This window comes from Pezoporus flaviventris, unplaced genomic scaffold (assembly GCF_033815535.1).
Source record: "Pezoporus flaviventris isolate CSIRO_AGI_PZ_B2104156 unplaced genomic scaffold, CSIRO_AGI_Pfla_v1 ptg000164l, whole genome shotgun sequence".
In the NCBI taxonomy this organism is placed as follows: Eukaryota; Metazoa; Chordata; class Aves; order Psittaciformes; family Psittacidae; genus Pezoporus; species Pezoporus flaviventris.
The window spans coordinates 789,411-817,181 of record NW_026892712.1 but is presented as its reverse complement, the minus strand read 5'-3'; the positions used below and the strand labels follow the sequence as shown (position 1 = coordinate 817,181).

General features: G+C 47.3%; 1 protein-coding gene across 1 annotated transcript in view; it reads right to left on the bottom strand.

Moving 5' to 3' along the window:
* Positions 1-633: 633 nt before the first annotated feature.
* LOC133283323 (zinc finger homeobox protein 3-like) overlaps positions 634-27,771 on the bottom strand; it is a 155,759-nt gene continuing 128,621 nt past the window's right edge. The window contains 6 exon segments of the mRNA XM_061480007.1: positions 634-941; positions 944-2,167; positions 5,684-11,092; positions 12,457-12,559; positions 26,629-26,829; positions 27,034-27,161. Coding sequence (XP_061335991.1) covers positions 634-941; positions 944-2,167; positions 5,684-11,092; positions 12,457-12,559; positions 26,629-26,829; positions 27,034-27,161 — 7,373 coding nt within the window.

The following is a 27,771-nucleotide window of genomic DNA, read 5'->3' as shown; positions in this document are numbered from 1 at the left end:
GAATACTTTATGCCCATTTTAAATCAACGAAAAAAAGAAAAAAAAGAAAAAAATCCTTTTCTGGAACTAAAACGAAGCAAAAAAAACCCAAAACAAATGAAAGAAATATATATATATATCTAAAACAATGATTCTAAAAATAGAACAAAGTGTGAGCAATTGACCTGAGAATAAAAAGACATTGCATTTATTTTTTCTTTTAGCAAGCCATTGGTATCTGAATGCTAAGATAGCAAAACATTTAAAACTCTAACAGGTGGGCTGCTTTCCCATACAGTGTGTGCTGGCCTCTGTTGTGCTATCGACATGGGGGTGGTTGAAAAGGGGCAATATACAAGAGGCTCAAGCTCCAAAGACAGTGAGGAAGCAGCATGGGCTTTCGTCTCCCAAACCAAGAGTACCTTTGAAAGGACAAATGTAACAGATTTTATTTTTCAAGTCTTATTTTATTAAAAGGAAAGGGGAAAAAAAAAAAGTAAAACCCACCAGCATTGTTATATGGGAAAACAACCCACGCTTTTTCTTGTTTCTATTTTTGGTTAGAAGCTTTGGAATTGCAGTTAGTATATTTTTAAAATTAGTTTGTTATTAATTTTTTTATTTAAATTAATTTTCATTGTTCACCTTCAAAGCTTACAATCTGAAGGTGTCCATTCCTATGCTAGCTAGACCACTGTCCTTAGGGCATCCGGGGTCCCGGGGCCCCTCTGCTGGGCTCGCCAGTCCATCTGACTTTTGGCTAAGATCTGCTTCAGACTCCTCCAAATAGTCATCTGTTGGCATAGAGGGCTGAACCCCTGAGGTTCTGCATGAACTTGAGGTAACCGTTGAAGATGAGGAGAGAGGAAGGAAAGACGGCAGCAGAGGCTTCCCTGGTGGGGCACGGGGTGCTGCTGGGGGCCAGGGCTTTCTGGCGGCGTGGGGGGAAGCTGGGGGGGGCGGGGGGGCAGGGGGCTGTCATTTGAGTGAGCGGCCGACTGCGAGGTAGATGCGGTGCTGGGGTCGGGGGGGCAGGCAAAGTGAGGTAATAGACTGGGGTGCTCTTTGGCGTTTCTTGCTGCTCTTGTGATTGTTCGGTGTTTGTGCGGGGCTGACTCGAGATGCTGACTGAGGCCTTCGTCCTCACACACCGTGCTCTCGCACGCCACACACTGGTGCAAGCCGTTGCCCTGGCTGCTGCCGGTGGGCACGTGAAGCACCATCTCTTGCAGGTATGCCATGGACTGGCCGAAGAAGCAGAGAGACTTCAGGTGGTCGCTGGCAGCCTCCTGGTCGCTGAAGCCCACCTGGCACTTGCGGCAGACCATCTTGTACCGCACCTTTGGTACGATGAAGGGGTCGCTGAGGGAGTCTGTGCCCTTGCCTTCTGCTTCGGGCTCTTCTTGGGGGTTGAGCAGGAGGGGGGACACCTCGCAGGGTGTGTTCTTCTGCTCTTCATGCTTGGGGGGTTCTTTGGCAGGGTCTTTGTCCAGGGTGGCGGCCCCCTCGGGGACCAGGGTTCGGCTTCCTTTGGGATAATGTGCTTTCTGCACCTGCCGCTGCTGCTGCAATGCCTCCTGCAGGCTCTGCTGGTATTGCTGGTACTGCTGCAGCAGGGAGCTGGGGGACAGCCCCAGCAGTGCCTGCGACAGCACGGGGCTGTAGAGGAAGAGCCCCTCCATCCCGTACATGGGCTGCAGGTACCCGCTCTGCAGGGCACCAGAGATCTGTGGGGCATAGTAAGAAGAAAAGCTGGGGACAAAGTAGGGAAGGAACTGGCTTGTCAGCAAGGTGGTGGGGTCTGAATTCAGGGCAGCTTGCAGTGCCTGGAGCTGGGTGGGCTCCATGGTGTACTCCATGGCAGGTAGTGGGGCTGAGAGGGCACCCGCTGGTGCCTCCCCCTTCTCCTTCTTGGGCCCTGGAAGGAGGTCCCCCCTCCCCTTGGGTGCTTTCTCCTTCTCTTTTGCCTTCTCGCTCTCCTCCTTGCACTGTGGCGGGGGTGGCTGCTGCTGCTGCAGGGTTGTTGCCAGTGGCTGCTGCGAGGCCACGATTGCTGTGGCTTGTGCCGGGGTGGATGAGCTCAGCACGGCTGGGGGCTGCTTATTTGGTAATGCAGAGGTGGGGATGCTGGGAGAAGGGACATTTGTGCTGGGTAGGCCCATCAGGTTGGGTTTGGGAGAAGTTAAAGCTGCAAGAAGGAAGAGAGAGAGGTGAGGACAGGCAGAAAGCACAAGGCGGGGTGACTCCAGGTCTCCCCACAGCCAACCTGTACCTCCGTCTCCTCTGTGCAAGGGCAGCGACCGGCTGGACCTCCTGTGCTGCAGCAGTGCAGATCAGAAAGCCTGTCCACCACTCTCTCTGGGACAACCACTCCTCTCCCTGCGGCCCTGTGCCAAGGGGATGTGCCTCAACAGCCCCCATCACCAGCAGCACCAAATGCAGTGTCTCTGCCAGGGACACCCACCACCTGCATGGGATGCTCAGCAGAGCTGTTGATTTACTGACCCCTCTGAAATTCCTGAATAATTAACAGCTGATGTCAGGGACAGGCACTTTTCCTACATCTGCACTAACCGGTATTCAGACATCCCCCAGGTCATGAACATCATGTTTTGGGTGGAACTACAAGGGTCATGATGCTTCCTCACAAAGGAGATGGATTAATGGTGCAATGTGAAGTCCGCTCATCTTCTCAACAGCAGGAATAGAAAGGGAAGCATGCCAGCAGGTCAATCCTGTTAACAGGGCAGGCAGTGATTCCTGGCAGGGAAATTCATCTGCTACGGGGTTCCTTTGCCTTGTAAAGGGACTCAAACACAGGTAGGGGCTGGGGCCAATGGCTCCAAGTTGCATCTGCCCCATTTATCCTGGTAAGGATTAATAAATTGTCATAATCGATCCTGAAGAACAAGTGTAGGCATCCTCAACCATCACCTTATCCCTGCCACTAGCAGGGAGCCTGATACCCAGGTCCCTGGCCAAAGTAGACATCAGGAGTCAGGGCAGAGGCTGTTGAGTGTAGCACAAGAAGTAAATTCTGTGCCAAGACACACATGGTCCTCAGGTTTCTGGACACTGAGCCCTAGACTGCTACCTGCACAGTTGAATCACAAGAGCCTGTCTCTTAACCATGCCCTGTAAAGCTGGTGTAGCCCAGAAGGAATCCAAACTTCTCAACATACAGCACAGGAACCGTTTTCTTGCAGCATCATGCTCCAAGTAGTAGCTAGAAGCTAAGGGGAGAAAAGCACTCTCCAAAGCCTGGCTGCACTACACCTGGGTATGAAAAGCTCATTTGTCTACAGTGCTGCATTCACTCCACCCAGCGCTGCCCTCCCAAGCAAGGGCAGGAGAGAAGGGCACTGTAGTCTTCAGGGGTCAGCCTGGTGAAGGAGCTGGAGAAGGGCTGGGAGGAGGGCTGGGAGGAGGGTGACCAAGAGCCAAGAGTTCAGCCATGGCTGATGCAAAGCCCTTCAGAAACCTTCATCTGCTCCTGATGAAGTATCAAGACAATGGTGATTTGTGAAGGTATGAAGTGAGCCTCCACACAGCAGCCTTACAGATTTCAGATAAGGGCATATTATGGATAGATGCCATTGAAACTTATGTTCCCTAGCTGAATGCTCCCAGAGAGGTTCAAGTGTGGGAGCAGCAGCTAATTCATAACATTCCTGGATGCACAGCCTTATCTGCTTCGACAGGCTTTGAGCCGAGATGGCCTGACCTTTGGAGCTTTATCTGAAGGCCACAAACAGTCTGTTTGACTTTTTAAATAGCTTAGTCCTATATAGGCAGTTACTGATTGCTTTTAACGTTCATAGTACGTAACCCCATCTCCCCAGGACACATACTGGTCTTTGGAGAAAAATAAAAGCAACAATATAAATTGAAGTGCAAAAAAGTAATTTTAGATCTTGTTACAAATTTGGGGTACTAAGTAAACAGCACAGAGCTGTCTGCGATAGGCTGACAGTGCAATTTGCCAAAGAGATTCTCTTGGCCTAGTTCTGGCCTCTGAAACAAGATATTCGGCAAGAACAGAAGTATTGCATGAAGAAGTCCTGGCACTGAAAGATGCCCTTGGGGCATGTAGCTAAGACTAGACTCAAAGAGCAGAAATAGGCAGCAGCCCTGAACAGAAGAATTTCTAACAGCAACTGTTTTTTAAAAATGGTTTAATTACAATGACATATCCCTCAACTACAGTCAAAAATAATTTTACTTTTGCTTTGGGGGTCATGGGAAGAGTTCTGTAACTATGTGAAAAGCATCACAGAGGCCCTAACTCCCAGCAGAAAGCTTTTCCAGAGACCAGGAAAACTCACTGTGATGTTTTCTGCTCTCTGACAGGTCCTTCTGACATGGACAACAGCAACCATGCCACAAAGTAATCCCCACTGCTGCTCTTGTGGAAAAAAGGACCTTAACTTCAAGAGAGTTCTTCATCTTTGGAAAGGCCAAAAGCCCCCAAAATACAGTGAGATTTAACTCTTCTTCATTTGTCAACAGAAGATATTTCATCATTAGCCAATCAGTTCAGTACAATAAGAGAAAGTTATCATTTCTGGACACTGTTTAATAGTGGCAGACCTGTACTGCTGCAGAGCAGAAAACAAGGATGCACAGTGTCATCTAGTGTAACTGTACCAGTGCCATGGGCTTTCCAGCCCAAGACAGTATCAGCCTGTTGCGGAGACAAGACACTGGAATCAGTTCTTGGGATATCTCTGTAACTGCAGAGCAGCCCTGGTGAAAGTTAACTTGAAGTAAAGAGAGAAGTCTTCCAAGTGAAAGCAAGCCTCAGAACATCGATTACTCTGTTATGAGTGGGAATTCAGACACAGGCATGTCCCTGGGATACCACAGATGTAGCAGGAGTGAAACAAAGCCCTTGGATCAAGTTTTTTAGGCCACTGCTAGTCTACTGAGTAGTATCTTCCACTGCCAGTGTTTGCAGACCTTATACCCTTCACCCATCCACCAGGTACAAGGAAAAGGCACATCCTCAAAAAAACAAAGTCCAATATCTGGTATTAGTCCACCCAAAGGACTGTACCAAATTTCATAAAAATATGTAGTATTGTTGAGAAAAATGGTACTAAAATCCAAAGTAGATTTATCCCACTGCTGTTTGTTGAGAAGGTACTTTCAGGTTTTACCTAGACATTACTCAAAAACCAACCCACAGCTGCACTGGGATTAGTTCTGGAGGTCACTATAGGGATGTTATATTGTTACATGAAGATGCTCCAGGAGTCTGTCACCAGTGCCACCAGGCACGTCACACTTTTCCCTAGAAACAGTTCACAATTAGTGAAAATTTGGGATGGCACCACATAAATTGAATTTAATAGCAAAAGGAAAGGTATAATGAACAATGCATTCAGCACATTACTCCTTTTACTGTTCCATTTGATAAATCCTTTATTCTTCATTTCTTCAAAAGTGCTTCAGAACTTTCAGTATATGCTAAGGAAACAGATATACACAAAATGTCTACATCTTGCTGTATTTCAGACTTGGCTAGAAAGCATTCAGGAATTAAAGATAAAATACCTACTGCTCATTTGATGTCAAGTAAACATGCTCCACTAAAGGGCCAGGTATCCTGTTATCAGTCATTCCTCAAGGGAACATCTGCTTGTGCTAAAGATGCGTCAAGTTAAGCTGTGTGTCTGAGCAGTGTGATAATATACATACCTACCTGTGTTGGATGTACTTAAGCCTGGTAAGGATGGTCTGTTGAGGCCTGGAAGTAAGACTGGAGGGATGCCCTGTAGTGCTGGGTATGCAACAGGAAGGTTAAGAGCTTGCAGAGGTGTGTTATCAAACATGCCTTGCTGTTGAGCTGCCAGACCAAGAATATCATTGGCTTTTTTGATTTGGTCCAGCTCCTGCTGAGCCATCAACTGACGTACAGTAGCTGGGTCAAAATACTCCTTTTCCTTATCCAACTGGCTTTCAAGGGTTTCTTTAACTTTAGAGATATGCTGTTGAGAGAAGACATGGTCACGTACAGATAGTCTAGCACTGTACTTGATGCCACACAAAGTGCACTCTGTTTTGGGTCCCTCATAACTTGTTTGGTTTATAACAAAATGCTTGGCCATGCTGAGTTTGGACTTCTTCTCCTTTGCCCTAGCATTCTGGAACCAGACCTGAACAACTCTCTTTGGCAGTCCAATGTCATTGCCCAGGACCTCACACTCCAGCATGGTGGGTGTCCTGTAGTCATTAAAGCATGACTTAAGAACTTTTAGCTGGAGATTAGTCATCTGAGTGCGAAAGCGTTTCTGTCCGGGACGATCCCCATTCTCTCCAGACTTGCTGGCTGAACCACTTGCACCAGGGCTGAGTGAACAGGGATCTGCAAGGCTGGATGTTTCACTATAGTCCACATTACCTTCATTATCATACTCTTTGCTGTAAAAGCTAGGAGCTGGGCTGACCAGGCCAGAATACAGACGATCTTCATATTCAGACATTGCTATCATGGTAGTTTTTGCAAGACCCTCACTGGGTCTCGATGTTGATTTGGTTTCGGTTGCAATCCCTGTAGCACTATTGTTGTCTGCATTCCCTTCATCTCCTGTTGTAGTGTCTGTGATTGCAGTGTTGACAGAGGAGCAGTCATCATTGTCCGGTTTTGTTTGGTCAAAGCTCAGATTGACTGAGGACATGGAGGAATTCTCAAAGTCTTCTATCCCTTCCACCTTAATGGAGGACGGACTCAGCAGTGCTTGAGGTGACAGCTCCATGCTCTTGTTCACTGGGGAGAGAAGAACACTATGTCCATCACTGCTTGTTGGTGGCATGTGGGAAAAGCTTGCTCCATCGAAGATGTCCCCCTTCATTTGCAGTCCCCCATCACAATCTAAAAGCATAGCAGACAATGTCAAGTTGTATCCTGCTCTCTCAGCCTCATGCCAGTGACAGGATCGGATATGAGCTTCCAGAGCTGTCTTTGCTTTAAAGAGAGCTCGGCAGAAGGGACACCGTCTATGGGCTTGGGCAGCCCCTACAGCTCTGAAATGCCCCTTCCTTTCCCGTGCACGGGTGTTCTGAAACCAAACTTGCACCACGCGTTTCTTCAAGCCCACTTCATGTGCAATGTGATCCAACATTTTCCGCGTTGGGTTGGAGTCAAGCAAGTATTTCTGATAAAGAATTTCCAGCTGCTCTGAGGTAATGGTAGTCCTTAGACGTTTATCCCTTTGTGGTTCTTCTCCCCCAGTCCCACTGTCTTTTTCTCCAGGGCTTGCACTAGCCTTTTCCTCCAGCTTTCTCTTCAGTGTGTTCATTGCGGATGCTGGAGTTGATGGTGAAGTGGCTGAACTTGCTGGAACCTGTGGTAATGTCCCAGATAGCAGCTGGCTTGCAAGTAGTGGATTACTGGGATCAAAAAGCCTGAGTGGCATATCCAGCGTTCTGTCCAGGAATGGAGGGTGGACAAACTGGTTCTGTGCACTCAGAAAATGAAGCTGCTGATGCTCCTGCCAATGCTCAAAGGAGGGAAATGCCAGCTTACACTGGTCACACTGGTATGGGATTAGCTGAGGAGGTATGTTTGCCAGCTGTTGAGGGGTGGACGTGTGAATGGGTTTGAGGGAGATATGTGAGAGCTGAGATGGACTTGGAATTGACTGTGACAAGGAGCACTGAGGGAGTTGAGGACGGGGAGGTGGCTTTTGCAATGAAGAGGGGGAGGATAACTGTGAAATCTTTTGGTGTGCTGAACTTGTCTTTTGTTCTCCTTGGTCTTGTTGCTGCTGAGACTCTTGCTTTGGTTGCACTTGCTTCTCTTGAGTTTGGTTTTGCTGTGTACTCGGAGGTTCAGATTGCTTTGGTTTCTCTTCTGTAGGTTCTACTTTAGAACTATAGGTGGAGGAATCATCTGCCTCTGCTGTGAGATGCAGACAAGCTGAGGAGGTTGCATCGACTGTAGATGTAGGTGTGTTGTAAGCTTGTGAGGGCATTGGCGTGCTGCAGGAGGAACTGGTTGGAGTCAAAAGCTCCACTGCATCCATAGAGTCTTCATTCTGGCTATCATCCTGTCCATCCTCATCCTCATCTTTGTAACAAAGCTTTTTCTGGTGTTTAATGAGATCAAAAATGCACTGAAAGACTAGACAGCACTTTTTGCATTGGTAGTTCAATTTGCTTGTTCTAATATACTTGTCATTTGTAAGCTCCCGTCGTTCCCCGTCTTTGCCTTCTCCCTGATTCTCATAGTTTTTCCTAGCCTTTTGACGGGCATTCTGGAACCACACCACTATAACACGTGTTGGGAGGTTCAGCAAGTTAGAAAGCTGCTCAAGTTCATCATCCTTTGGATAAGCATTGGCATCAAAGAAGTCCTGTAGAACTCTCAGTTGGTAGTCAGTAAAGCGTGTCCGGGAGGACCGTTTGCTTCCCCAGTACTCCTGCTTTTGAGGTTCTGGAGAAGGAGGCCATGAGTCTATCTTCAGTTCTTCCAGGCTGGTAATGGGAGGATTACTGAAGTTGTATGGGGAATCCTTGTTGTGCTGGCGTTCTTTGAAAAGAGTGTTCCTGAACCAGTGCTTGATCACTTTCTGGGGCAATCCAGATTTGTCCACCATCTCTTTGATCTGTTCCTCACTTGGGGAATTGTTAATATCGAAATACTGCCGAAGGACTCTGAGTTGGTCATCGGTGATCCATGTCCTCTTGTTCTGCTGCTGCTGAAGACGGCTAGAGTTGAGCTGATGCTGGTACAATTGGGCCAAATCGGCAGGCAGAGGGTCTACAGGACCCAGCTGGGGTGGCAGCTGTGCAGGTAACGTCTGTAGTGGCATGGTTTGCATCATCGGTGGTGAAAAGATGGGGAGCTCCACTGACATGGAGAACTGGGTGAGTGGCACAGACGGCTGGGCTCGTGCAATCATAGGAGAGGCAATTGGTGGGGCAGAAGGAGGGATGGTAGGAGTAGAAGCTGGCTGAGGAGGTGCTGGAGGGAGCGGAGGTGGTGGCGGAGGCTCTGGGGTCTGAGGCGGGTACAGTTTGTCATAGTGTTCTCTGTATTGTTTGGCAAATTTCTCTAACTGCTTAAAGGGAAAGTAATGTTGGTGAACATGCTCTTGGTGGCTCTTCAGGATGAGGATGTTTGAAAAAAACTTGCCGCACGTATCACACTCAAGCTTTTCGAAGTTCTCACCTTGATCTGTCTTCCCGTTTTTCTTCTGCACCTTCTGCTTGTTCTCGTTATACTGAATGACAAGCTCAAAGCCGAAGTTTTCCAGCAAGGCTTTTGTGGCATTCCCTCTTGCATCAGAGGCAATATGCAGCGGCATTAAGGAGGGCTCCAAACTACCGCCTAGTACAAAATCTTTCTTTTCTTTGGGCTTTAAATTATCAGGTAGAGACTCTTTAGATGCTACATTACTGTCTCCCCTCTCTGCACTTTCCCTTTCCCGTGGGGTTTCTTTTTCTTTCTCTTTCACTATGGATTTATTCTTCTTCTCAGGGTTCTGTCTCTGCTGTATAAGGACGGAGTGAGGTTGTGACAAGGAGAGCTGGCCTTGCTGCTGCTGTAAGAGCTGTGGATGGCTCTGCTGAGGGATCTGAACTTGAGCCTTCAGGTCCTCCAGTAAACTTGGACCTGTAACAGTCAATGTCAGTGCACCACTAGTGACAGGCAAACTAACTTCTGTATTGAGCTGGAACTCAGCATTAGGGATGTAGAAAGGAAACAAAAGATGCTGCTGTTGCTGAAGCTGCAGAAGGGTCTCAGTGGTCATCGGAAAGTGCGGCAAAAGTGCTGGGTTGAAGAGCTGAGACTGCAAGAAAGCAGCCTGCTGCTGCAGTTCTTGTTGCAGATGGGCCTGGACTTGGTCCTGGGTCTGGGCCAAGGTTTGAGCTTGCTGCTGCTGCTGCTGTTGCTGCTGCTGTCTGAATGCAATCATGTCTGCCAGCTTCTTTTGGTTTACCTCTTTGGGCTCTGAAGGGGAGGACATACTAGTGCTTACAGGGTTACCTAAAGGAGGAATTCTCACACTGTCGCTGCATACCTGGTTGAGCAGGCTGGGAATGGGAGCTGTGCCCGAATTACTTGTGTTGGTGGTTGTAAAAGTATTACTGTTGGTAGTGTTCACTGGACTTGGCGTGGATGAACCCAAAGAGAGACTGCTGCTGTTGCCAGTTCTGTTACTGCTGCCACTGCCCCCAGCTGCTTCCAGCTTGGCAGCACAAGCCTTGGTTTGGTGCAGGACAGATCTCATGTGGATCTCCAAGGTTGAGCTCTGACTGTAGGCCATGTTGCAGGTGTTACACTTAAAAGGCTTGTTGTCTGGGCTGCTGGTTGGTTCGGGCTGCCCAGTAGCAGACTCTTGGAGGGCTCTTTTCAGTTTATGCAAGTGAGAAACCGAATTGTAATGGACCAGGAGAATGTTCTTTTGCATGAAAGACTCCTTGCAGACTGTGCACTTGTAAGGGCGAGATGGATCTAGGAATTTCTCCATAGTGAAGTTAGGGCTCTTTCTGAAGGGTAAGGCCCTCTTTGGTTCTGAGCCAGAGTCCTCTTGCACTGACCCTGAATCACCACCTGTTGGGTTCTGCTTATCTTCCAAGTCACTCTCCTCCTCCTTATCTTCCTCGACTATGATAGCGTGGTCTTCTGTGAGCAAAGGATCTCCCATCACAAGGAGGTCTCCATTGACCAAGAGACCACCATATAGCTGCTGAATGTCAGCCTCACTCAGCTCCAGATGGCTGGTTTCCAAGTGCTTCTTCAGGGCCTGGAAGGTTCGGAAGCTGCACTGGCAAAGGCAGCACACGGTGGATGCCTGGATGGCATGGTAGTGGGAATGGAGCTGCAGCTTCTCAATGGTTTTGAATGCCAGGCTGCACTGGTTACAGGGGAACTTGTAGACACAGCGATCAGACACTGGCAGCTGAGGCCGCTTTGCGTGAACCTCATTGAAGTGCATCTGAAGGGCTGCCGAGCTCTTGAACACCTGGTTGCAGCCTTTCTTCCAGCAGAGGAAGCCAGAGTCCTCCCTGGCACAGCTAGGATCAGCTGGAACCAGCTTGGGATCTCCGCTGTGCTCTGTGCTGTCAGATAGCAGAATACTCTTTCCCAAGTCCTCAGAGATCTCTGTGAAAACAGAATTAGGGCAAATCTGACAATTACACCAGCACACTGGGGCAGATCAACACCCTCTTTTTTGTCCCTAATACGTCCATGTTTTTCTCTGCAAGACAATAGGTATTTCTAACACTCCTCTATCTTTATTCATTTATTTTAATACCAGTCCATTACCCTCATCATGGCCCATTGCATAAACCTACACAATTTACTTTACTTTGCCCACTTTGAATATTTGGAAATTGTTCACACACACACATTTCCTTAGTGCATTTATCACCTTTAATTCTTCCTTTTAAGTGAAGGCCATTCATCCACCTGTGTGTCTGCTGTTTTGCTTTGAAGCCCTGCCTATTTTCCAATGAGAAAGTTCATCAAACTGAATGTAGTAGAGTCTTGGTCCTACCAAAGCTGGAAACAACAGGAATGAAATTTGGGTCCTTCTGGCAGCAGTTCAAAGGGGGATGTTTGGGGGAGAATGGGAGAAGAAGGAACAAGCACTGAGTGCCACTTATCCAGGGTCAAAGAGCACAGTCCTGCCAGAAAAGACAGCATGATATGGGTAGAGGCCAAAAAAGAGATACCCTTGCCCAGGGCAGCATTAGCTACCCTGGCTGTGCCAGTGCTGCCCCACCAGCTGCCTCAGGGCTGTTTGTCTGAAAGGAAATGATGTCTGTCTTAATTCCCTGATTCCTTACAGACTTTCCAGGAGGACACAGAAGGAAGACCATCATTGCTTCCCTGCCAGGGCTGAGATCAGACTCTTCTGCCCATGCAGAACTATGTTCTTGGGGTGTTCTCATATCATACAACAAAGCCAGGACTGAATAGCCATGGATTTACAGCCATGCCTTCATAATGCAACATGGCAATGGAAAAAGGCTGAGATTTGGTCTGGAGAAGGACTTCAGCAGCTCAAAGCTCCCCAAACTGTATTCCCAGCACCCATACTTGAGCTGTGATGGCAGTGGAGCAGGCACAGCAGAAGTGGTAGCAGTCTACAGCCAGCAGCTGCAACCTTTGGCATTTCTCTAACAATCCCCTCAGCCCTCCAGTACCTCTATTTTCCACCACTCATACTTGGTCTTTTCTTTTGCAAGGATTCAACACCACTTCCACGTGAATAGCCACAGTGGTGAGCTGTGCTCCTCAATTCTGAGCTGCCCTGCCATGGGGACACCCGGGGCACCAGCCTGTTTGTGGCACAGATGAAGGGAGATGGCCCTGCTGGGCACCATCTGACTTCAGTTCTTGGGAGACAACTGGGCACGTGGAGCTCACCCATGTGGAGATGTCCCCAGATACAGCCCCTGACCAGGTGATGGAAGCTGGGGGAATGGTGGCACCTGTGGATCTCAGTGACCTGCACTCACCAGGCTGCTTCCCCAGCTCCTCCACAGCAGTGTTCTCATCTTTCTCTGGAGCGGCTGCTGGGAGAAACATGCTGCTGGGCATCATCCCCTCAGGTGTTGCCACCTGGAGACAAAGAAGAAAGGATATGTGAGGGAAAGCGAAACACAGGAGAATATTTTACACATCTTCAGTGGCAAAAGACACCAGAATTGTAAAGTCAGAGGTGTCACTTTTCATAGCTCAATGAAGACTCATATTTATTAGACAAAGCTCAAATCAGTCAAAAGTGTTTCTACAGTTATATTCTGGACATAATTAGAAGTGCACACCTGAAAATCTTATTATTAAAATTTTTCCTTTATGTAGAATTCAGACTTTGATCACTGACAATGTTTTGTCATGGGCTGTGAAACTTCTTGTGCAACCGATTAGGTAGGTAAGTTGAAAGGCCCACCTTAAGCTGCTGAAAACATAAGTCCCCTAATTAAATCCTGCCTCATAAAATACACTGTAATTTTGAACTAGGGAGCATTGCAGCAGTGTTTTCAAAGTGTATTGATGCAGAAAAAGGAAGGGCATGAGAAAGAAAAGTACAAATAAGGAGAAAGGTGACAAAGGAAAGGATGAATAAGGGAAGAGTAAAAAGAAAGTAAATAGTCTGCAAACTAGAAAGCTTTTGGTAAACCTTTCCTTGCTCTGACTGACGTGTTCCCTTCGCCTCTCTTCAAGTGTTTGTCCATAACCTGCACCACCATAACCAGTGCAGTGCTTGAACACCAACAGTTTTAAAGAGCTGGAGAGTTTGCATGCTTCAACTGGAGATGATCTTTTAAAGAGTCAAATGCACACACTCATCCTTTTCTGGAAAACTGCCTCTTTGGGTGTACCCAGTCACACACAGAATATACAAACTACTTCACTAGCACATGGTTGGCATTGGACACAGGACAACACATACCTTTCTGAACATCGAGACCAGTACCTTGCACCCCCTGAAAAGCTTCCTACAGCCCTTCTCACAGAGCAGCAACTGGACAGACAGACCCACATCACCGCCACTGTGCCATATTCCGACACATGGCTACCAGCACTGGTTAGATGCCTGTGTCAAGTGAAGACATCTCTACAGCTCAGAGCAGCTGCACACCTCACGTGACTGATGCTCAGGGATCACTGCCCTCTCACCAGGGCTGTGGTACTTGAAGGAACAGAAACCAACACTGAGTTGCAATGCTTGTGGTGCTTCTGCTCCCAGCTTCTGACTGCTGGGACAAACATTCCTAGATGTGTATGTTTCCTAGCAAAACACGTCTCTCCATCCTTCTGTCAGATACTAAGAACCTTGGGCTTCAGAAGAGAGTGAGGCTGTTATCTGCACGCCATGTATCTTGTTTTCTGCAAAATCAAGGACCACAAGGCTCTGACTGAACTGCATGAGATATTATGAGAATGATATGATGAGAATGAAGACCTTGGGCCCACTGTAGGAGAGGATCTGGTTCGAGACCATCTTAAAAATCTGAACGTGCAGAAGTCCATGGGTCCTGATGAAATCCATCCGCAGGTCCTGAAGGATCTGGCAAATGAAGTTGCTAAGCCGCTGGCCATCATATTTGAGAAATCATGGCAGTCAGGTGAACTTCCCGACTACTGGAAAAAGGGAAATATAACACCCATTTTCAAGAAGGGGAAAATGGATGACCCGGGGAATTACAGACCAGTCAGTCTCACCTCTGTGCCTGGCAAAATCTTGGAGCAGATTCTCCTGGAAGGCATGCTAAAAGGCACATGAAAATCAACAAGGTGCTTGGTGACAGCCAGCATGGCTTCACTAAGGGGAAATCCTTCCTCACCAATTTGGTGGCCTTCTATGATGGGGCTATGGAACTGATGGACAGGGGGAGAGCAGTTGATGTCATCTACCTGGACTTGTGTAAAGCATTCAACACTGTCCCACACGACATCCTTGTCTCTAAATTGGAGAGACATCAATTTGATGGATGGACCACTCGGTGGATAAAGAACTGGCTGGATGGCTGCAGGCAAAGAGTTGTGGTCAATGTCTCAATGTCCAGCTGGAGACCAGTAACGAGTGGTGTCCCTCAGGGATTGGTGTTGGGACCTGTCTTGTTTGACATCTTCGTCGCTGACATGGACAATGGGATTGAGCGCGCCCTCAGCAAGTTTGCCAATGACACCAAGCTGTGTGGTTCGGTTGATACCCTGGAGGGAAGGAATGCCATCCAGAGGGACCTTGACACGCTTGTGATGTGGGCTGATGCCAACCTCATGAAGTTTAACCATGCCAAGTCCAAGGTCCTACACCTGGGTCAGAGTAATCCCAGGCACAGCTACAGGTTGGGCTGTGTATTGGTGAGGCACTGGAATAGGTTGCCCAGGGAGGTTGTGAATGCTCCATCCCTGGCAGTGTTCAAGGCCAGGTTGGACGAAGCCTTGGGTGATATGGTTTAGTGTGAGGTGTCCCTGCCCATGGCAGGGGGGTTGGAACTAGATGATCTTAAGGTCCTTTCCAACCCTAACTATTCTGTGATTCTATGGTTAGAAAATCTGTGGTGAAGCTGAAGGTAAACCTATGTGCAGGACATGTCAAATCCAAGCAAACACAGACTAGACCTTGGCTTCTCTAAGTGAATGGAAGCAAAAGCAGTCCATGAAAAACCTCAGAAACAAATGTTGGTGCATGAGCGGCTGCAGCCATCCAACCCATGCTGGGGAGGGGTGCTGAGCTCCACCCTTTACTGGGGCAGCCGGTGCATGGGGGTGAGTGCCAGGTCCCATTGGTGTCTGCAGGAAGGGCAGTTGACCCTGATAAATCACTGGGAAGGAAGCTGAGTACACATACTCATTCCACCTTTTACTCTAAGCAGGAGTATCTGATGGCTGTGGGTGGTGGGTCAGGAGACATGAAAGGTCACCAGTTAATTCCCAGTAGCAGGGCTTGGAGGAGGGGGATGAACAGGGATGCCAAGGGGGGAGGGCAAGAAGAAGCTGTCCCTCTCAGCTTTGTCAGCAGGGAGAGCGCTTTCCTAGTATCTTTTGGAATTAAAAAAAATAAATCAGGAGAAATTAAAAAAAAAAAAACAGAGTAGAAAAAGAATAAAATTATCTAACACCTAAGTTGCACATCATTATGGAAACTGGGGTTTTTATACATATTACAGTAAGGCAGCCAACCCCACTACCACACTCAGTATGACAGATCAGTAATTATTTTCATACACTTTAATTAGAAAAACTCAAAAGGCAATGAATAATAATGGAAAAGAGAGACTTTTGCACTTGAAAGGTTGAAGTCAAGCGTGAATGACGGCAAAAAAGAAAAAAGACACCAATTCATCAGGCTTCTGATGTCTCACCATGTCTTTAATCATAATTCCTGATTGGGATTCAAGAAGTCAGTAAGCAGCAGCTCTTTGTCTGCCTTCACCTTCTGTCAATTAACTCTCCCCGAAATATAATCATCAACCTCATATGCTCTTCTGCATCTTAATCTGGGGCTACAAATCAGTAAGATTTGCCATATATGTGTTTAAGTAATTGGCTTTATTTACCTGCATGTTCATAGCCACAGCTCTTACCCTACTTCTACCCCTCCCACCCCAATAAAAAAAGTGAAAAAAAAAAAGAGGTGGGAAGAAAAAAAGAGGCTGTGGTGCACTGAATTGCTACAGGCACAAAATCCCAAAAGGCAAGCAGAAAAAGCTTGGAAAAAAGTGAAGGAAACTGGATATGGATATAGGGCAACTGCAGGCAGTCCAGCCAGCCACACAGAGCTGACCCTGGGAAGCAAAACCTTGAAAATAAGGCACTGGTCTTGCTTCGGCAACTAGACCACTTCACTCCTCTACCTGCTCAGCACCATTCAGGCTTCTCCTCAAACTGCCACTTTTCAGAGCAGGACCACTCCGTCTCTTCATCCCCACGAACACCCCCAATCACATAGTACAAATAGAAATGGTGACAAGAGGCTGCTGCATGTCTCAAATTGTTTTGCATTTACACTGAATTCCAGATTGCTCATTTTGAACTATTTGTCCTTTTATACTTCAAACCCATTCGTGGATACACCATTTCCTTGTACATGCAGAAAATGCCTTGCACATTGTGGCTGGTTTTAATATAAACAAATGCTGGGAGTACCAAGGGGCAGGAAGGTTTAGTAGGCCACGGCCACCTGACAGATAAACAAGGAGCAGTGCTCTGAAACACAGCATTTCCTACTTCAGATGTATATAAATGGCATTAACTGTTCTGGTGATAGAGGGGAACATGTTTATCTCAAGCACAACCTGTGTTATTGCATGTGGTTTTTCAATGCTCTCTACCTCCTTCTCACCTGAGCAGGCAACACCTGGCATGAAATCCTAGCATCCATCCCTGCTGCTGCTCAGTACCTCCATCCCTGTCTAAGTGTCTCTTCAACACCAACTGTTCCCCAATGGCAACATGTCAGTCAGTGTGAACTGTTTTTAAAAAAACAACCCTACAGATTTAAGTTTGACAAATGTGACTGGCTTTTCCCTTTCCTTCTTCTGCACATACTTGTTTTGCTCTAACATTAAACTGTATCCCCTTTGCAGTGAAAAGAGCAGAGGGGGAAGTTTGGGCCAGAGATTGTGGCAGCCCTTCCTGTGCCCCACTTTGAAACATCTCCCCTGTGGTCTGTACTGGAGATGGGAGTGATGGCTGGGGAACTTCCCTCTAGAGCAGACTGCAGAGAAGACAATTATCTGCCTTAGATGGAAAGTTGTTGGGACAAGCCTCTCTGCTTCCAAAGACACTCCCTTTCAGATGAAATTCAGATTGCCTTAAGGAGACAAAATTTCTTTATGATGAAAAGTTCCACTCACATGCATAAGCCCCCCAATTCAATGGCCATTTCTATAGACAATGTTGTGGTCCAATGAGTGACTGTACAAAACACCCAAGGGTTGAAATGGCATGTCTCCAGCCTCCCTGCCCCATGAGGATTCCCAGCAGATCACACATGTCCTGATACCTACAGATCTGTCACTGGTCTGGAGAACAACCTGTGGGTCCACTCCTCACTGGAGACAACCTGCAGCATGGCTCCTGCCACTACTGAATCTACCAGATCTTTAAGACAATGAACTGTGGAGCTGCTTATCAGCCCGGGATGGGGGCTCTGAGCTGAACACCCCTCCTGTGCTGGCACTGGCAGTGTGACACAAGGATATTTCTGGCATGTTCAATGAATTAATCTTGGACAGAGTGAATAGCCAGCTCCCCTCATGCACTGGATCTGCCTGCTCTGACCTTCCTCTGGACTGAGTGACCAAAGGTGTGGACAGTCTATGCAGTTCCTCTGTAAATGCCCCAAAATGCTGAAATCATGTGGTGTTGAAAAGCAAATCTCTCAAAGGGGTTTGAGGAGATCCCTATGTCCCTACTATCCCTATGTCCATGCAACCAGGGGGAAACACATGCAATGCAAGGTTCCCAAACCAGACAAAGGAGGTAATTTCCATTACAATGAGAGAGGGTGCTGGAGTGAAAAGCTTGATTCGACTCAGAGAGGCAAATATAGCAGTATACCAAGGTCACTTCTAATTTAGACCATCTAATTAATTGGCAAACATGGCTCCAAATGGATATCATCTCATAGGGCTCAGAATTAATGAAGCCCGATTACTTTCATTACCTTCATCCAAGATGGAGAATGAGACACAGGCTGAGAGGGAAAGGGGGGAGTTAGAGGGAGAGATAAGGAGACAGAAAAATTGAATGACAGCAGAAGGGAGAGAGCAATAAGACAATAGGAAAGAGGGAAAAAATGTAAATATGACAATAGGGGAGAAATGAGGATGGCAGGGACAGGCAAGAATTACTCTTAGAGCAAGGGAGAACAAAAAAAGATGGAAAAGTGGCTGAAACACTGGGAATATGCCCTAAACCAAGGAAGAGAAAACTGACAACAGAAATGACAGGAGAGGAATGTGCAAAAGGATAAAACTGGCCACAGGAGGAGAGAGAGCTCCCCGCTCCTGAAGGCCCTTGGGAAGCTGTCTCTTCTCCCAGCTTGAGCCCATCAGTCTTGTCAATTGATTGTGCTAGCAAACTGCACTTCACCCTCATTAAGGGGCTCTCTGCTGAAGTGGTGCAGGCCCAAGATTAGCCAAGAGGCTGTTATGTGGAAAGATGGCAATTAGACCCTCTCAGAGCAGCTGTGATGCCACATGAAATGAACTTGACCACATCTGTTCACCAGCCCTGTGGAAGGGAAACACAGGAGATGGGAGATGGTGGGAGTCCCTGCCCCATGGCACATCCCTGGCCCCACGCCATGTGGGAGCATCCTGCGCTCCTCTCCCCTCCTGCAGCTCCAGTCCCAGCAGCTGGGCTGGCAGAGAGGACACGGGGCATCCCATGGGACAGCCAGACCAGCTGCTTGCTGATAGGAAAGGATGGAGCCTGGAACAGCCAGCTCTGGGATGCTGAGCACAAGCAAGCAGCATTACTATAGTAACAAACACTTCAGGTTCCTGAAAGGCATCTGATAAGGTACTGGAGCCTCTTTCAAATACCCAGCGCAAAGATGCTGTGTTGAAAGGGACCTGGCTCCCATTTACTGGACTGCAATTCCCTCATGGTGGCATTAAGACCCAATTCACATGTCAGATTGAGATGGGAATCTCAGCTAGAATGAACAAAATTAGGAACCTTTCATTCTACCACATGACTTCATGAAGCCATACTGATTTCAAAATATTTGTCATTTAATGGAAAAAACGAACCACCTTCTCTACCCACATGCTGTTTGACTTGAAGCAAGAGAGGCAGTCTTCCTCCCCACACATGTCTCTGGGTACCAAAGGGAACAGCTGCCCAAGGCCAGTGGCAATGGCAAGGTGGAAAAACAGGAACAAGCAAGAGGACGGGTTTCATGGCTAAGCCAGTCTCCATGGTTCTCAACAGAAGTCCTGTGCTCTGCAGAAGCAGGATGAGACCCCACTCTATCTCAGTAGATGCCTCACCTAAAGGGAACTGTCCTCCACAGACTTGCAGTTGCTTTGGCCATGTCCTCTGTGGAGTGTCCCCAGCTCCTAATGAGGGGCTTCTGCCAGCCTCCCTGTATCCTGGAGGATACAGACCTGCTCAGGCCAAGAAGATGGACCAGCCCAACTGTACCAGTTACAGACTGCACATTCTGCCAACAGCCCAGCTCAGAGACAAACCATTTCACACCAGTGTAACAGATACCCTTAGCAAACTGGTTATGCTTGCTGGCCTAAGAAAGGGGCTCAGCTTCTGCTCACTGCTCTTACAAGGTCAAGATGTCTTCCATCAATTTAGTTAGAAGCTAATAAGATTCATTCAAGTCTTCAAAGGTATTTACACACTAAGCACCATGAATCAAACTGGATGCAGATCACAGAGACTGAGGTCTTTGTGATGGGACAGCTCTTTGACCCAGGAACATGAGTGGTAGGCAGAGCCGAGCTGTGCCCTGCTCAAGCCTGTGGGCACAGCCAGTTCACAGGGTTAGTGAACTGCTGGTGTTCTTCTTCCCTATCTCCCTATATTTTGTTACTCAGAGAGTGCTGAGGCTCATCAGCCTGGCTGGATTTTTAATGGGTTTACAGCACGGTGCCTACTTGGGGCACGTACGGTTCTCGCAGTCAGTCTGGAGCGCTCTGTCCAGCGGCGGCCACCACCAGCCCCTGCAGCCCACAGGGAACAGGACACCTTGTCAGGGCCCAGAGAGAGGGTAGGACAGTGAGAGGACAGGGAGCTGGTAAAAAGTAAAGTAAAGCTGGTAAAGTGGGAAGATAAAAAGCATAAAGGCACTTGAGAAGGAGCCACAGGAGGACTGGTAAAGTGATAGAGAAATGAGAGAACTGCAAGAAAAAAGCTGGGAAATGCTGCATGTGCTTGCTCAAATGATGTCACAGGAGGGGAGTTGATAAAGAACATGAGTACTATGACAAACATGATGCTATTCACCTCCATTGTCAGAAATTGGCAAAGAAGGGGGAATACAAGCAGAAATGGGATGCAAAAAAATGAATTCTACCCGTATCTTAAACTGAGACTAGCAAATGGGAAGGTGCACTTATGTGAAACCTATGAAAAGGGAATTTAGAATGTTATTTATTGAAGCAAGTGCCTGAGTACTGGAGAGTGCAGTAACCCATTAGGAGCATTTCTGCACCACAACAGCACATGCAAGTCCCACAGAAGAGGTTCAGCAGCTCCATGTGTACACTAGCTGCAGAGAGGGCCACTGGGTCAGTGGCTCTGGGTAAAGCCAGAGCACAAACCCAGGTCTCACAAATGAGAACTTGAACACTGCACTGTTAATTTGTTACTTCTCATCAAGCACTAGCTCTTCAGTCAGATGAATTTCAATTCCTCTGAGATGGTGTTGGAGAAGTATTCCCATGCTGGGTGCTACAACAAGGATGTAGGGCAGAACAGGGGCCTGATGCAAACATGTTTGTGCTGAACCACAACCTGCTATCATGTTTCTGCTCCCCATCGGAAGCTGCACAATCAATAGCCATAATAACCCATACACAAGCACAATGTTGTGGGACAAACAGCTCAAGAAGCAGAGTTGTTAAAACTTCTGAGCTCTAAATGAAGACAGTTAACTTGAGTGAACTTTCACTCCACACTTCAGTGTCTAACTTCCTACTTCAGAGAATTTTAAATGCCTATTCTTGGCTTTTGAGTTTAAACCAGGCATTTCCAAACATTTTAAAAACAGCATTTGAAACAGTAGCTCTAGTATTCAAGAGTCCTTTAAGGTTCCACCTCCCTTGGGCAAAGGGCAGCATGTCCCTTGCTTGTTCAGGTTACCCTGAAAAGAGGGAATCATTACATAACAAAACCATCGTAATTTTGGATGGAGCAACTCCTCACAGATCCAACTTATTTCACACGACCATAACAATGATCCTCATTGTCCTGGGTTTGGCTATAACAGTTATTTTTCTCCTTCCTAGTAGCTGGTGCATTGCTGTCTTTTCGACTTTAGTCTGAAAACAATGCTGATAACACACCAATGTTTTAGTTGTTGCTAAGTAATGCTTACTCTGACCAAGGACTTTTCAGTCTCTTATGCTCTGCCAGTGAGGAGGGGCATGAAAAGCCAGGAGGAAGCAGAGACAGGATACCTGACCCAAACGAGCCAAAGGAGCATTCCATATCACAGTACGTCATGCCCAGTATGTAAACTGGGGGGAGTTACTTGGAAGGGCAGGTTGCTGCTTGGGTCGGGCTGGGTATCGGTCAGCAGGTGGTGAGCAATTGTACTGTGCATCGCTTGTATTTATTGTTTTTTTTTCCCCTTCCCTTTTTAGCTTTATATTATCTTCCTTTGTTATTTCCCTTATCATCATCTTTAGTAGTAGTAGTTGGTTTATATTATACTTCTGTTATTAGACTGTTCTTATCTTAGCCCATGGGATTTACTCCTCCCCAGCCTGCTGGGGGGGGGGGGGAAGGGGGGTGTGAGCGAGCAGCTGTGGGGTGCTGAGTTACCAGGTGGGCTTAAACCATGACAGTGCTTTGTGGCACCCAACATGGGGCATGAAGGGTTGAGATGACAGATCTGACCTGAGTGTCTCTAGACATATTTGTGATAAGCATTCATTGTTTCAGATTAATAGTCACTTTTCACAATGTTGATTTATTTGCCCTTGGAGGTGTTGCATGTCATACTTTACTTACAGCCGGTATTTGCTGGTTTAGTGTTTATCGGCTTCGGGGCCTGGGCTAAGGTTCTCGTTTTGTTGTACTTTATGACGATGGCTTGTGACACAATAGAATCAATGATCGTGAAACTGCTCTGGTATGCATTCTCAGCATGGCCATCACTTCTATACTTTGGGAGGCATGTAATGGGAACTATTAACAATTACACCTCTTTTATTTTTCTCTTGGAGGTTCAACCTATGGGGGAGACATCCTCCTTCACCTTCCCTTTCCCCATCAGGCTATTACAATGGCATTTGAGAATTTTAAAGACTGCGAATATCCTTTGAGTACCCTTGAAATCAGCCTGCTCCTTTTGCTGGGAACCAGCATCTTGTTGAATATGGTTCAGGTCTTGTTTAAGGTTAAACAACTATCTAAGAACACCACCAGGAGATCTTCCCCAAGGCTGGACAGTCATGAGTGTATCAGGGTGTGTGGGATTGTACGGGCAAGCTCCAAGGCCAGTTGGCCCCTCCAATGCTTTGGAACTTCACCCCTGAACAAGTGTGAAATCCAGAAAAACTAGTAAAACACTTAGACAAGGTGTGCTGTCATCATGGCAATACAAGTGAGGGACAAATGACCACAATGTGCTGGGGCTTTGCCTACAGAGCCCTGCTCAACACTATCCAGTACCCTCAAGGGGAAAAAGATGTCTCTGGATCTGATGGCAAAGCAACAGAAAACATAGCTACTCTGTCCCCAACAGTGAGCAGAGCAGCCACTCCAACCCCAGTGAAAGATACTGCAGTCACTCTAACCCCAGTAGCAGGCACTGAAATTGAAAAAAAGGACCAAACCATACTGTTATCAGTTGCCCCTATACACAAAAGGAGATGGAAACAAAAAGCAACTCATGTAATGGAGGAAGATGAAGAAGACTCAATGCCAGAACTAGAGGGGGTGACACCTGAACAAGAGGAAATAGTATAAGAAAGAGAGGAAGAGGAAGAACAAGTGGTAACTTCTCAATCCCTGAAAAGATCTTCCAGATGAGCACATAATCACCTGGTTACTCCGATGCTGGGACAATGGGATGACAGTCACAAACTAGAGGGCAAGAAGCCAATCTGCTGGGATCACTTGCTAGGGAAAGGGGAATTGACAAAGCAATTGCAAAAGAGAAAGGAGCCCTCAGCCTTTAGAGGAGGCTCTTGGCAGATGTGAAGGAAAGGTATGATGGATACAAGGATGATGTTATATGTCACTCAGCCAAGTGAACCACTGTCATGGTTTAAGCCCAGACAGTAATAGAGAACCACGACAGAGAGAGGCATCCACTACCTGAGGGAATCAGCCATTCTAGGGATGATCTATCATAGGCCGGATGCTGGAATGCACCTGTACATCCAGATGAAGTAGAATGTACACGACCTATGTGGAGGAAATTTGCACAGAATGCGCCATCATCATATTGGCATAAATGACCTGGAGTGGGCAGCAGCACCAACAGTGGATGAAATGAGTCATCAGCTCCAGGAGACTGAAGACAATCGCACCCCTTCCATCATTTCAGCTGTGGAAAAACTCCTGTCCCAGGAGTTCAAGCAATTGAAAGCTGATCTATCCAGCTCCCCATGTGTAGACCCGCATCTCAGCTTTTAACAGAAGGCTCCCTATAAGGCACCCTATTGCCCGAGAGAGAAGATATAGAAGGTACATGCCACAAGGCACCCTATGGTTTTACCTGCGGGATCATGGAGAAGACATGAGAAAGTGGGATGAAAAATCTACCTCCCTTCTGGAGCAACGGGTGCATGAATTGAAGAGGAAAACAACGGTCAAGGATGATCCTCACAAGAAAGTTGCTGGTCCATTTTTTGGACAAGCAGCTTCCCAGATGGAGTGGAAGAGCTGATTTTATTCCAACTCCTGTGATAAGGAATTCTAATCCCTCTGTACAAGACGTAAGAGGAGAATCTTATGATCACCATTAGAGGGGCCCTGCCTCCAGCCAGGCAAGGGGAAAGGCATCCAGCTGGCCTTGGACATTGCTGAACGAGAAAAGTGGCCAATACTTTATACTGATTCAGGGATGGTGGCAAATGCCCTGTGGGGGTGGTTGCAGCAATGGAAGCAGAGAAACTGGCAACGCAGAGGTAAACCCATATGGGCTGCTGCACTGTGGCAAGATATCGCTGCTTAGGTGCAGAACCTGGTGGTGAAGGTACACCACGTAGATGGTCATGTACCCAAGAGTTGGGCCACAGAGGAACATCAAAACAATCAACAGGTGGATCAAGCTGCTAAGACTGAAGTGGCTCAGATGGATTTAGATTGGCAACATAAAGGTTGTCGTGGTTTAAGCCCAGCAGGTAACACAGAACCATGCAGCTACTCACTCACTTCCCCAGCCCCTCCCCACAACTTCCTCCCCCTGCTCCCAGAGGGATGGGGATGAGAATTGAAAGAATGTAACTCCCACAGGTTGAGATAAGAACAGTCCAGTAACTAAGGTATAACGCAAAACCACTACTGCTACCACCAATAATAATAATGAGAAGGGAAATAACAAGGGAAGAGAATAAAACTGCTCACCACCTGACGACTGACACCCAGCCTGACCCGAGCAGCGATCTAGCCCTTCCAGGTAACTGCCTCCAGTTCTATACTGGGCATGACGTGCTGTGGTATGGAATAGCCCTTTGGCTAGTTTGGGTCAGGTGTCCTGTCTCTGCTTCCTCCCGACTTCTCCTCCTCTCTGGCAGAGCATGAGACTCAGAAAGTCCTTGGTCAGTGTAAACGTTACTTAGCAACAACTAAAAACATGTGTGTTATCAGCATTGTTCCCAGGCTGAAAGTCAAAAACACAGCACTGCACTAGCTACTAAGAAGGAGAAAAATGACTGCTGATGCTGAACACAGGACAGTATCCACCCCTTATTCCATCCCATTCATGTCATGCTCGGATCCCACATTTTTCAATATACCATCACTCTTGTCATATATATATATACATACACACACGCACAAAGAGAGAGATATCATTCCTTAGTGCATGGACCAATCCCTATAAAGCTGCTGAGTCCATCTGGTCCATGATGTCAGGCTCCATCTCTTGTAACAGTCTTTCAGAGCAGGAGAGGCTGGGTGCAGTGTTGGACTGTTGCCTGCTGATGACACTGTGGAAATTGTCTAGTCACTGCTGAGCTCGTCTGGTTTTGGCAAAGTTCATTCTTTGTTGGAATGATGATCGGAGGGAAGTCAGGGCCAGTTGCTGGTGACCTGAAGACATCTAGTTGGTGGGCTATAAAAAGTGCTATATAGCAGGCAATAGCATACAATTGAGTTCATTGGCTGTTTCCCCCTTGAGGTACACATCGGACTTCCCCATTTTCCCACATTACCCACCAAGTATATCTGGGTCCCTGAGCAAAAGCAATCCCACGAGTGGGTTTGCCTTTACCTGAAGTAGGAATAACCTAGACTGTCTTCCCCAGCAAGTTCTTTATGTGCACCACAGGAACTTTATCCCCTTCTACAGTATGTAAACGTTCTGACTGGGCTAGGCCAGCCCTGTTGGCAGATCCTCTGGTGTTGACCAACCAGGTGGCGTTTGGTACCATTCGATTTTCCCAGAGGCTGGTGCATGGTAGGGGATGTGATATACCAACTCAATGCCATGCTCTTTGGCCCAAGTGTCTATAAAGTTGTTCTGGAAATGAGTCCCATTGTCTGACTCTATTCTCTCTGGGGTGCCGTGTCACCAGAAGATTTGTTTCTCAAGGTCCAGGATAGTGTTCCGCGCAGTGGCGTGGGGTACAGTGTACGTTTCCAGCCATCTGGTGGCTGCTTCCACCATGGTCAGCAAATGGTGTTTGCCTTGGTGGGTTGGTGGGAGTGTGATATAGTCAATCTGCCAGGCCTCCCTATATTTATACTTCAACCATTGTCCCCCATACCAGAGAGGCTTTAACCGCTTGGCTTGCTTAATTGCAGCACGTTTCACACTCGTGAATGACCTGGGCAACAGTGTCCATTGTCAAGTCCACCCCTCAATCACAAGCCCATCTATAAGTTGCATCTCTGCCTCGGTTGCCTGAGATGTCATGGGCCCACCGGGCTAATAATAATTCACCCTTGTCCTGGGTTCAGCAGCAGCAGCAATTTTTTCTCCTTAGTAGCTGGTGCAGTGCTGGTTTTGACTTTCCGCCTGGGAATAACACTGATAACACCAATGTTTTCAGTTGTTGTTAAGTAATGTTTACTCTGACCAAGGACTTTCTGAGTCTCATGCTCTGTCAGGGAGGAGGGGAAGTTGGGAGGAAAGCAGAAACAGGACACCTGATGCAAACTAACCAAAGGGGTATTCCATACCACAGGACGTCATGCCCAGTATATAAACTGGGGGCAGTTCCCCAGAAGGGCTAGATTGCTGCTTGGGTTGGGCTAGGTATGGTTTGGCGGGTTAGGAAGGCAGCAGACATGCTTGATTACGCAGCACTTACTGTCATGATGAGCTTCTCAACACAGTCAGGTGACACACTGTGCAGATGGGTGAGGTGCAGCTGCAAATCGATCTTGTTGATCAGCGTGTCCTGGCAGAGAGGGCAGCAGAGCATGGGCTGAGGCAAGTGTTGGGTCATGGCATGCACCCACAGCCAATTCACGTCTGTGTTACTGTATTTGCAATATGGACACTGATACATCTGCAGAGCAAGACAAATTAATCACGCACTTGGTACAACCGCTGCTTTCCTCTTTCCTTACAGCTATATTTTAATAATTTGATGCCTTCTCCTACCACCAGTTATTGTCTTTCATCCTCCTCCTATTTTATTCTTTGCTTTTGGCACATATGAAACAAATTACCTTCTTGTAGATGCACAAAAAGATGGTTTCTTCTTCCTTACCTGCTCTGATTTGGTCTTTTCTGAAGTTTCTGACCATTTAAAGGGGAGAGGTAACTCAGAGCTGCTGGGAAATGATATTCGTTTAGAGGATGCTGGAGGGTCTGTCAGCTCCTTCTCTACATGGCTGGCTGGTGCTGCAACAAAATGAGATTTATATCACAACATCCCCAAAGAGGCTTAAGCTGGAAAAAGACAATATTTCCATTTACCCTGCTGCTGTTGCTTGAAACACATATCAAAGACTTGGAAGAGGATGAGTCTGTGGACTAACTTACATCGTACAAAGCATGCCCAGCCAAAAAAATTCATTTTTGACTATCTTTCATAGTAAGGGAACAGTGTCATTTATAGTTAGAAGCAGAGAAATCTCAGATATTTCTGTGGGCTGCTTACAACCTGCTAAGTGTTGCCATCCAGGAAAGTCTTGTCCAGCGTTCACATAGGACACACAAATGCTTGGCCAGATGCAAAGGCCAGTGTGTCAGCTCCAAGAGCAGTTGGACTGACTCGACAAAGCAGAACTCATACTCCTAGCTCACTGAATGTTTTGCATATGAACACTCTAGAATATGTTTGCCTTGGAGGTGGTTGGAATCTGTGGCCATCAATCCAAGTGAGGTGCGTCCTGTGCTGGAAGCAGTGGCACGCTGCCAGGCAAAAGCGCACATCTGAGGGTCCCACCAAACCCACAATGGCAGAGACCCAGCCTACAGCCAGTGCTGGGATAGGACTCTGAAC